Below are 12590 nucleotides of genomic sequence, written 5' to 3' on the forward strand. Positions count from 1 at the left end.
TTATTTTATTTTTATGCGGTGCTGAGGATCAAACCCAGTGCCTCACGCATGCTAGGCAAGCACTCTACCTCTGAGCCACAACCCCAGCCCCTGATTCCTAGTTTTTAAAAAGATTTTTCTAATGAGATTGGGTTGATGTTAAGAAGTCTAATTTTTGATGTTGTAAGATGAAATATATCAACATATGGAAGGTCTACATAATTTGGCAAATCATTATTTTTAAAATGACCAATATATGATGTTATAAAATTATGTATGAATAACATGTATGAGGACATGAATGGTGTGCATATACTGTGCATACAACCAGAGGTATGAAAAATTGTGCTCTATATGTGTAATATGAATTGTAATGCATTCTACTGTCATATATAACAAATTAGAATAAAAAATAAATTTAAAAAATATGCATGGATAAATGGTCCATTCAGAGTACAAGCAGAACAGTATATTTTAATGGAGCAGAGCATAAAAAATTTATCGCCATGGTTTCACATTGCACATTGCAGTTTATCTTTTAAAAATTGCCACTTGAGCCATGTAGTAGCCATACTTGTAATCCCAGTGACTCAGGAGGCTGAAGCAGGAGGATTGCAGGCCAGCTTGGCAACTTAGTGAGACCCTGTCTCAAATGAAAATTAAAAAGGACTGGAGATGTAGCTCAATGTGAAGCCCCAGTACTGCCAAAACAAACATTTGTTGTGTGTTGGGAGTATCAAGGGAGGGTATCCACAGTTATATGTAAAGTTGATTAAAATATTCCTCTCTTTACCAAGTTTTCTTTCTGTACTTCCACTCAAACAGTACTCTGGAACAGATTAATTGTGGAAGCAGCTACGAGAATCTCACTGTTTTCTATTAAGCCAGATAGTTAGATTTATAAAGATGTAAAACAGTTCTACTCTTTGCATTTTACTTGTTTATTGGGGAACATATTTTCATATTAACAAGTAAATTGGTCTTGTAATTTTTTTACATGAATTAATTTAGAATTTTTAAAGTTATACTTTCAGATACTCCAGTTTCTGATAGATGTATTAATATGAACAAACCCCCCTTGGCTCCTTAATTTTTAAGACTGAAGAAAGAGGTAGGAGATCAAAGTTTGAGAAGTACTAGTCTTTACTTTGATCTGGGTAGTGATTGTGTGGGATATACATCTTGCAAAAGATAAAATAATTTGTGCAATCTACTCTTTTTATATTGAAAAAATGTTTATGCTCTATCCAAGTAAAACAAAAGGAGTTGTCCAGAATGATGAAAAGTATTTCTGGCTTGAGTGGTAGGTAACTGAGCATGAATAGGAGAGAATGAGTAGCTGAGAAAATAACCATGGGATGTTTGAAATTTGTTGTTAATGTTTTATAGCTTTTAAATTATTCATAGAGTTCTATAGGGTTTGTTTTGTGAAATTTATACTGTAGTTATTCTCCAGAAAAATCTTGGCCCGAATTTTCTTTATTATTTTTTTCTTTTTTTCCCTAGATATTTATTTCCAGCACATGTGAATGTGGAACAGTTTGGTTTTTGCCTTCAGTATAGAGATATATGTACCTAGTTTTTCATGTGTTCAGCTTTTCTTTTTCTTTCTTTTTTTTTTTTTTTTTGGCAAATGTTAATGAGCATTGAGCATAACCCTGTTTTCAGCACAGAGAGGATGATCAGTTAAATTAGTTGGTTGCTAAATTTGAGAATCTCACTGTTTTCTATTAAGCCAGAGAGTTAGATTTACTAAAATTTACTAGTAAATAACTACATATAGAGCAGAAAGCTGTATGTTGTTTTCAGTTATTTATGGGGATTTCAAGAAGGTAATAGTCTAGTGGCAGATAAAAAATTGCTACAAATTAGTTAGAACATAGAGGCAAATTTATCAATTATTCTCATGGAAGAATAAGTATTAGAAGGAGAAGTGGAGATTAGCATCTGAACAGAACCTTGAAGGATATGTATGGCTAGTTTTCTGTTAGCTTTCTTTCTAATTAAAAACTACAATGATTATTATAGATCAATGACAAAAGTCTACAGCAGTTCCCAGCCCCTGCCAGTTAACCATTGTTAAGAATTTAAACATCTAGTCGTTCACATCTAATGTGTACATTAGCATATTATTTTTTAAAATTAGATCACATATCTATGGTTTTATGTGTATATTGGACATTGTTTCTAATTTGTAATACCATCAACACTGGTGTGTATGATTTTTTTTTTTTAAATCCTAGAGGTTTTTTTGTTTGTTTGGTGTTTTTCATGCCTAAGATTTTGATAGAACAGTGAGTTTGTTTAAAGTTTAAACAAAAATAAATGTGTACATTATAGAAATGTTTAATAGTAAAAACCTATAATCTTATTATAGGCATAATTTTTGTTAATTATTAATTAGGTTTTTTTGTTGTTAATAAATTTTGCCTGGTAAATTGAATTTATGTACTTCTAGACAGACATGACCTTTAGTTGAAGAGTATTGAGCAAATTATTTCATGAAGAATATGGAGTTAAAAATGAGAAGCATGGAATTTGGTTAATAGGAAAGACCACTGATGTTTTGTCTTCTTGTCACATGCCTGCTCAATTGTGTTTTTTGTAGAATTGCTGTAAAAGTACTTTTTATTGTAGGAACTATTTATTCAGTTGATGCTCTTCTTTTCATTCCAGGTAACATTGTACAATACTGATCAGGATGGTAGTGATAGCCCACGCAGTAGCCTTAACAACAGTCTCTCAGACCAGAGTTTGGCATCTGTTAATTTGAACAGTGTTGGGAGTGTGCATAGTTATACACCGGTAAGTCTTAGTGAGGTTGGCTTCTTTTTGGATAATCATTTAGTGCTTGAACGAAACCAAATTTAATTAAAATGCAAACAAAGAAACATCTTTTTCACTAATCAGTTTATTAATTTAATAAGTAGAGCAGACCTCTACCTTGGTAATGTTTTAATTTGGTACTTGTATTTTACTGAGTTAGAAAGAAATATGTGGATGGTTGTGCTGTATTAAACACTTTATCTGTTCTGTGCCTAAACAAAAAGCAATTAAGAGTGGGGAAAAAATATACTTTAGTGAATCATAGTTGATGATATTCTCATTTTTCTTTGGGGGGGAAAAACAATGCTATAAAGGAACCTGTGTATAAGTAATGCCAGTGTACTAATTTGTTACCTATTACATGATCATTGGATTATCTGATATTTCTTTGCAAACATCTACTACTATCCTTACAGTTGGGCAGAGAATAAAGCCTAAGAATTGCACACTACATTGTTCATCAGTATAACTTCCATCTCACCAAATAATTCCCTGTTCCAAAATGAGTAAATAGGAAATATATAAAAGGAGGGACTTGAGATAGGAAAATAATGCAAGGGAAACAAAAACTCAGCAGAATTAAAGTTCACATTAAATGTAAAAAAAGAAAAAATTTACTCTTCAAAATTATCTTCAGTGTTTTGGAAAAATATTATTCTCAGAATGCAGAAGAAACAGAAAAGGGAATAAAAATATGTAAAAGAAGACAATAAATAAGGAAAACTAGAATCTTAAGTGCCCGTGCTGAAGAAACCAAAAAAGGTCGTACAAAGTCAGTTTTCAGTAAGAGATCTTGAGTTCTAAGAAAAATTAGTAGGAAAAAATTTGTATTTATATACATTGTGGCAAATTTAAAAATTTGAAAAGTAATCATCCCTATAAGTACCCTGACAGAAGAAATAAGTTACATATAAAGAAACACAAATCAGGCTTATCTTCAGTTCTCCTAAGTGTTAGCAGATAATGGAGTACTGTACAGTTTTGAGGGTGTAGATTTGGAATAACAAGTGTTGTACCCACCCAAAATGAATTAATTTAAAGACTTAGTCCTGATGGAGTCATGATAGAAAAAAGAACATTTGGAGCATTGATGCAAACTAAGCAAAAATTTAATGATTTTAAATTGTTAAGTACAAAAAAACTTTGAGATGAATAGAAATCTAAGTATACAGAGTTCAATATCACAAAATACAACAAAAGGAAAACATTACAGAAGCATTTATAGAACTAGGTGACAAAACAGGTCTGTTATATCTATCAGTTTAAATGGGTTAAGTTTCCCTATTGAAAGGTAGACATTGTTGAATATATTTTCATTTAATAACAAGATGTCAAGTGGTTAGGTAATCCTTAAGGAAGAGTGGTAGTGTAGTGGCTGCTGCTCCTTGGGTTTGTCCAGGTCTACAAATTAAACCTGTAAAGATAGTGAATCCTCATGGAATGAGGCGGTTTTATTACTTATACAGACTGTTTGAAGTCTATGCAAGACTTACTCTAAGTATATAATGAATCTGTGTAAGTAATATACAATATACAAAATGTAGTCATCATCATGTAAGCCAGATCATCATAGTATGAGTTCCCTGCATCCCACACAAAACCAGTAAATAGAAATGACAGACTACAGAAAGTACTGAGTCACTCGATAGTGGAAGAACAGATAGCTGTACCTTTCCTGGGAGACAGATGAGAAAGGTGCAAAGCTGCCCCATGGTCACCTCACACAAGACAGGAGAGCAAATGAGAATTTGCTTTGTAAGACCGCTTGTTATCTCATGTTCCTTAAGTCGTCCTCCCATTGTACAGTGCCCATATGGTGTGCGTGGTGACTGATAAGGTCACCAGGGTGCCAATCGTGGAGCCATTGACCTAAATAAGATTCACATTCACAGCATGCTTTACCACTGAGCTAGTTCCCAGTACCTCCTTTGTTTTTTATTTCTTCATTTCTTATTTACCTTCAATTTCATTAAAAATAAAAATTCTTTTAGAAATGAAGAGGTAGGCATATTAAAGCTCCATGCTTTTTTGGGCAATGCCACACATCTGCTCACAGTACTCATGGTATTTGAGTTTATTTTCTTAAAAAATAGTTGTATAAATGAAGGAAATGTTAGTAGCTTCATAGTGTAATAGAATTTGATACCAAATTGTTTCTGTAGAAATCAAGATAATTCTACAGAAATGGAAGGTTTCAGCTCTTTGGATTTCAGTGTTGTATGTTGACACTCATGTTTTCAGTTAAATGTGTCATGTAACAAACAAATTGCAATATAAAGCCACCAAGTTAGTTTTATATATATATATATATATATATATATATATATATGTATTTTTTTTTTTTTTTAGGTGACAAACCATCCAGAACCAGTCTCTCAATCATTAACTCCTCAGCAGCAGCCACAATACAACCTTCCAGAACGAGACAAGCAACTGCTTTTCTCAGAATATAATTTTGAAGATCTTAGTGCCTCATTTCGGAGCCTTTATAAGTCAGTTTTTGAGCAGTCACTTAGTCAACAAGGTGAGTTTTTTCAAATATCTTTTTTGTAACATGAATTTTATGGAGAAATGGTCTTTTAATTATTTTCACACAACAGTGGTTGTAGTTCCTTAATTTTAGATATTATCATTACATTCAGGATCAGATAATTTCCTTTTGCCTTTTGTGCCGTCATTATGCTCTGTATGTATTTAGTCTGTGTATATTTAGTCAGGCACAGGGATGGCAGATAAATTTCATCTTGTATGCCAACTTTAGTTGGTTACTAAAGTGTCCTGGAGCACTAAGTTGACAAATTGTGACTGTATCTATACCATCTGGGAAAGACTGTCATGATTAATTAATGATATTTGGAATGTGAAGTGTTTGGTGAATGAGGCACCACAAGAATGGATGGGCCTTGCTTCTGTTCTGACTGACATTAACAAAGGGGTATCTCTTGGACTGTAGTAGCACCAAGTTTGTGATTTTGTGAATGCTACTTACAAGTGAACATACTAGCTAGTGGTAGATCTGAATCATTTTACACAACATACTAAAATCAGATTTTAATCCTGAAAGGTAGTATATAGTATTGCATTCCCACCACATGTTAGATTATTGCTATAGTGTGTTCTTGTCACATTAATAACCGGTTTAATTTTAGTCAGAGTCATTTGGTAGGGTCAAAATGTTGTATTTTTTCCCACATAGAACATTAGTCAGAAATTGTTGGGAACTATACTACTGAAGCATTTCCCAGTTAATTGTCAGGTTAACTATTTATACCCTATGTTTTATTCCTTTCCTGTTGCTATAACAAAATAACCCAAGAGAGAGTAATTTATAAATAGAAATTTATTTTTCACAAGTTTCTGAAGGCTGAAAAATCCAAGATGAAGGTAGATTGGTATCTGGAGAGGGATTGTACTTCATAGATGGCACCTTCTAGCTGTGTTCACACATGTTGCTGAATACTGCATTCTCACATGGCAGAAGAGAGAGAAGGGCAAAAAGGAATTAGCTAGTTTCCTTGAGCTCTTTTAAGTACTAATTTCTAACCACCTCCTAAAGGCCCTAACTCCTAATATTGTATATCACCTTGGGGGTTGAGTTCCAACATGAATTTTGAATGAAGTATACATTTAAACCATAGCACCCCAACTCAGAGTTTACCTGTTGATAACAATGAACAAAACAGACAAAAGTCCTTGTCCTTATAGTTTACTTTTTAATGCTTATTGTCAGATATAAAAGTTAATGTTATATACTAATGTTATACATTAATTGACGAATATGATAGCTTGTATACCAATTGTATTTTTGTTCAGTAGTTTTGAAGTAAGAGTCATGTTTTCTCAAATTTTGTCTTAAATGTTTTATCTGTGAGAGTATAAAAAGAACTAATGTAAGACTTTTCTAAACATATCCAGCCTTCATAATATAATAGAAAAATACTGATTTTGAAATAACAATGGTGATAGTCCATAGTTCCATTTTATCACACTATTTTTAGAAAGGAGCATTGTTAGGAATTCTGGGTTCTAGTGCAGGTTATACCATAATTCCACCTCTCCATACCTCAGGATCCCCATTTATAAAATGGGGATTGGACTAGTCAGGGGTTTTTATATTGTTCCCCTCAGAGTCCTTGGCTTTTATAAAGGTTTTAGAAGGTGAAGGAGGAGAAATGTGCAGATGGAGGGGGAAATCTAGCAGCTTCCTTCTCTGACTTCAGAAAAAGCAACTTTGGGTTTCTGGGGAGATATTTTGCTTTGTTTTACTTTATTTAAAAATAATTTGAGATTAAAAATATGATGTAGGTCGCCTATCAGTTTTATCACAATTTTAGAATGTTAGAATTTTATTAGAAATAAATTTTTTATTTCATCTTCCTATGTAATAACCCTTTGGTTCCCCATAAATGACAATTTTCCAAGGCCAAGATAGAAATTTTTTTTTTTCCTTCCTGGTCCTGGGAACCAAAGCCAGAGCCTCATGCCTGCTGGGAGAGCACTCTGCCATTGATCTACACCCCCAACCCCAAGAATTTTTTAACTCTTCTACCATCAAAACCTTAACTTGTCAGGTTTTGTTTTGCTTTCACTGGGCCCAAGTACAGTTTTATTATTAACTAGAAATATGAGAACAATTTTTATCATTGTTAAAACTTTTGATTCTTTTTATTCGCTGATAAATATCTTGTGAAAAAATTTTTTTCCTCCAATAGAGAATGCTTTATATTTGGTGCAGTAAAACATTGTATGGACTGTCCTTTGGGATATGAAAATAGCCTAGTTATGTAGAACCAAATGTTGCTGAAAGATTTACTAACTACTTCAAACCAGACATGCATTATTTAACATTAGGCACTTCTGACCTAATCATTTTCATAGCAACTAACATTTACTGAGCTCTTCTTGCATTTGCACCAAGACATGTAATCCTCACAACTCTTTTAAGTGGGTACTATTACTGTGCCCATTTAGAGGTGAGATAATTGTGGTTCATAGAAGTTAGTAAACGACAGTGGAGAAGTTTTGATCCTTTACTTTCTGGTAATATAAAGTATGCAGTTTTTTAGCCCCTTAACTCCATGTACTTCAAGAATATTCCATAGAATAATGAAGAAGAGTGGAGGTGGCTCTTTTGCTTAGTCTTAGGGACGTCAGCCACTTAGGGTATAATGTTTTTGGAGTAGTCAGAGATAAAAAATATGAAATAACCAGGCTTTATTTCTCACCTTATCTTCAAAGTCTTGATATTCATACCCATAGAGAAACATCCTGAATGTGACTCAACACCTTTCCATGTTTTCCCCAGTATTTACTCAGTTTTGAAGACTTAACTCAGACACTGTGTTTCCAAGGAAGACTTCTCTCTCTATCTCTAGCCCATTCTTAGCTAAATAGACAAGGAGCTAAGCTATTGTAATCCTTTGTATACTTTTGCTTAAGTACTTAAATCGTGGGTCATAATCTTGTTAAATGTCTTTCTCTCTCTAAACCATGCACTACTCAGGGCAGGAAATGCTGTTTCTTACTCTTATCAGTAATCCCAGAGCTTGGTGTATGAGATGTTCTATAAACACTTGTTAAACAGAACTACTGTTGCTTCCTAAGACAGGAATGCTTTGCTTTCTAAAAATTTTGCAGTTGTTTTTGACGTACAGTACAATTGAAATCTGACCGTGAATGATGTTGCTCTCTTTGACTGTTTGTAGGTTTGATGAGCATCCCTTCTGAATCTTCCCAGCAGTCCCATACTTCGTGTTCCTATCAGCACTCTCCTAGCAGTACAGTGAGCTCTCACCCACACAGCAACCAAAGCAACCTGACCAACAGTCATGGCAGTGGCCTCAACACCACGGGCAGTAATTCTGTTGCACAAGTCTCACTGTCCCACCCGCAGATGCACACACAGCCATCTCCACATACACCCCATCGACCGCATGGTTTAACACAGCATCCACAGCGTCCCCAACACACGGCACCACACCCACAGCAACACAGCCAGCTCCAGTCCACTCACCCTCAGCACCCCTCTCCACATCAACACATACAGCACCATCCGAATCATCAGCATCAGACGTTAACACATCAGGCACCCCCACCCCCACAACAGGTATCCTGTAATTCTGGTAAGTTTTCATCTACTGGCATGTATATGGCTAACTGTGAATTAAGATCTGTTCTTTGTTATTTGGGCCTCATGTGTAGGATTTATTTCAAACCCCTTTCACTTGTCTCCTTTTGTGTTTACTTATTGTAATTCTATAGTTGCAACTGGTTTAACCTATAAGTTGACCTGGAGATTTTCCCAGTTTGAATTTACTGTGGACCTAGGCACAATGGGTATGCCTATAATCCCAGCAGCAAAAGAATTATACTATGGTATCATAGCCAAACTCAGTAACCTTCATAGGCTTATTCTTTTGGCCACTGCTTCCAATGAGACTTTGAGAAGAAAATGGAAGCCGGGTGTAGTGGCACATGCCTGCAATTCTAGTGATTCAGGAGGCTGAGAGAGGAGGATCACAAATTTGATCAGCAACTTAGCCAGATCACAATGGTGGGGGTCTGGAGGTATAGCTCAGTGGTACAGTGCCTCTAGGTTCAACCCTCAGTACCCCCCAAAAAGAAGTGTGTGGGATGAATAGTCTTTCTAATCTCTTGTGATGCAGTGTGATTCTAAAAGAACAGGTTTGTGTCAGAAAGACCTATGTTATAATCCTCAGTATGGCTGTACCCTTGGGCAAATTACTTAACTTCTGTCTTGTTATTAGCTTGCCTATAAAAATGAAGCTAAAATTCTGTGGTGTACAATGTCATGAGAATACAGATACAAAATGCCTAGACTGACACTTTTCATACAATTATTCATGCCTATACCTCCTCTTATTGTTGCCAAGTATTTGATCTCACAGGATGAAAGATTGTAAAGGAAAAAAACATTATATCCTGCCCCCATTTCCTGTCCCCCCAAATCTGTTGCTCTTAAAATAAATCTTCATGAACTGAGTGTGGCAGCGTATACCAACTGTTCAGGAGGCTAAGACAGGAGGATCACAAGTTAAAGGCTAGAATGGGCAATACAGCAAGACACTTGCTCAAAAGAAAAATTTTAAAAAGGGCTGGAAATTCAGCTCAGTGATAGAGGAGCACTCCTCTATTCAATCCCCAGTACTGGAGGGAAAAAAAGAAAGGTATGTGTTGATGGTTTCTGGCAAGGTACCTCACTGACATTGTTCAGAAGCCAGACAGTCTTTGCGCTATGGAACTCCAAGGGAGTGCCATGGAATGGACTACAAGGTGAATGCAAAGTACAGGTCCTTTCAGGCAGTGGTGGCGCATGTCCATAATCCTGGCTGTTTGGGGGCTTTGAGGCAAAAGGATTACAAGTTTGAGGCCATCCTAGGCAACATAAGAAATATAAAGGGCCTAAGGATAGCTCAGTGTCAAGATTGCTTGCCTAGCAGGCACACAGGCCCTGGGTTTGCTCTCTAGCAAATACATGTGTCAGGTCCTTCCCTCAGCTTGTTTAGCTGATCTCTTACCAACTACTGAGATTTTTTTTTAAATTTATTTTATTGGTTCTTCTTAGATATACATGACAGTAGAATCCATTTTGATCAAATTATACAAGCATAGGATATATTTTCTGATGAGATCTTTGTCTTAGAAGGAATATTTCTAAATACTAGACAGTGCTGGTTCTTATCCACCAGTTAAAAATTGATCATCGTTTTAGGCACTTGGACTGTTGTAAAGAAAATGAGCTTAGATATAGTCTCTTATAAGTTTTGGCAAGAATTATGAGATAAGGTAAAGAAATTAAAACAGATGTTTAAGTATTTTATTTGACTTTCTTTTTCTGGTTAGTAATTCTATGTTCTAAAGATAAAATAAAAATAGTGAACTGGGTCAGTGGCACCTGCCTGTAATCTCAATGACCCAGGAGTCTGAAGCAGAAGAATCACAAGTTTGAAACCAGTCTCAGCAACTCAGTGAGACCCTGTCTCAAAATAAAAAGTGTTGAGGGTGTAGCTCAGTGGTAGAGCACCCCTGGGTTCAGTCCTCTCCCAAAATGCAAATAGTTCTTGCTTTAGTGGAATATTTTCTAAACATCTTGAAATTATTTTTAGATATACACCTAGAGAAAAAAAATTATATAAAAATCAGCATTTAAACTTCTTTAGGGTCAAGTCAGTTACTATTGCCTGCCTTTAAATACCAGTGTGTTTTTCAGAAATTTAAGCCTTTCCTTAATATGATTATGGGGATTGACTAATGAGTAGAGATTGGGCATCAGTAGAAGTCTGTGGTACTGTGTCATACCTGCCTTTTCATTTAGTCTAATGATTGCCAGGAAATAAAAAGGTACTGTTAGAGCTGAGAACAATGTATGATGTGCCTTTGGTAGTCTACTAGCCAGTAGTAGCTTGCCCAGGAAGAAATAGACTTCACTGTGGGAAGGAATAATTACTACAGTTGGGACAACAATTCATCCCTGTGAATGACTCATTTTTGTTTGAAAGAATGGACTAAGCAGGTTGTCTTAAATAGGGAGGAAACAAGAAAGGAATAGAAGTGGTTTGAGTGCTCATTATGTACTAGGCAATATCTCATTATTCTCCCAAATCATCACATTTTATAGATAGGAAAAGTACAAGAAAAGAAGTAAAGTAGTTTCCTCAATATCACTTTACCATTAAGTGGTATAAGTGGTTTTTATATCCTGACCTGCCTGACTTTGAAGCCTGTGAGCGGTTATTTTAAAAGGAATAAAATCAGTGGACATTTACTAAGTTGAATGGGTAGGGTATGCTCCCCTACTATCTCTGCATAGGTTATACTATTAGTATGGCTTATCAAATAAGCATTTATCAAAGGAGCCCTCCTCCTTGAGGGTGGAATCAGTCATGGCAAGAATGCCCTAGTTCCTAGCATACTATTGTTTCAGTGGGCCTTTGTGCTACTCTGATCTTCTGATTAAGAGATCTGGATTCTAGTACTACTTTGGCTATCTATTACCTAGGTGACTTTAATCATAAAATTCCTTTGAATGTTGGTTTTCTTATCTGAAAAGTTCTTAGACTAGAGGATCTGAGTATGAGAGACTTGAATGTTTGTGGCTTGTTTGGGGCATTAATTAAATTCTCTTCCTCCAACAGATTTCTCCCTAAATTTATGGGTTCTTGAGGGAAGGGTGGGTCATGTTGTCTTTGGTTCATTGTTTATTTTTAAAAATCCATATTGGAAGAATTTTTTAAGTAATCAGAAGTTGATATCAACTAAGAGTTTCCGTGAGATTTTTTTCTTAAAACAATCTTTTTTATTAGTTCTCACCTTCATCCTTTCAGAAGTAATCCTAAAAACAGTAACTTAGCAGCTATCCCTGAATGGATGATTTTCTTCCTCTATTTAACACCTTCTCATTGAGGGCAATTCTTTCCTCATGGTCCCTGCCCAGTGCCCACTTTGTTGTAGAGTATGAAGTCTTAAATTCTCCTGATGATGTCACATTCTGCAGAGGATACCATTTCTAACTAGAAATGTCCTGACCTGGATTAATTAGCATTTCTTACAAAAGTCTCAGCCTTCTCATTCACTACCTTGGCAGAGAACTATGTTAAAGCATTTCTTTCTCTCCTAAGTTTGCCTTTTAAGAAGCATCCACTATTATTATATGAGGTGGCCCATCTCTCTTAAGACAACAGTGCATTAAATTATACTATGTATTGCTTCTGAACGTGTGCCTTTCTCAGTTGGTGAGGAAGAGCATGTCTTTTAAGATTATAACA

General features: G+C 35.3%; 1 protein-coding gene across 4 annotated transcripts in view; it reads left to right on the forward strand.

Moving 5' to 3' along the window:
* Window positions 1–12590, forward strand: part of FOXJ3 (forkhead box J3) — a 116987-nt gene that overhangs the window by 92531 nt on the left and 11866 nt on the right. For all 4 annotated transcript variants that reach the window (XM_081307521.1, XM_081307519.1, XM_081307522.1 and 1 more), the window contains 3 exons: window positions 2656–2784; window positions 5155–5329; window positions 8511–8927. In XM_081307521.1, the coding sequence (XP_081163647.1) occupies window positions 2656–2784; window positions 5155–5329; window positions 8511–8927 (721 nt within the window). The remainder of the gene's footprint in view (window positions 1–2655; window positions 2785–5154; window positions 5330–8510; window positions 8928–12590) is intronic.

The sequence above is a fragment of the Spermophilus citellus genome (genome assembly GCF_964194105.1).
Source record: "Spermophilus citellus genome assembly, chromosome: 9".
Lineage (NCBI taxonomy): Eukaryota > Metazoa > Chordata > Mammalia > Rodentia > Sciuridae > Spermophilus > Spermophilus citellus.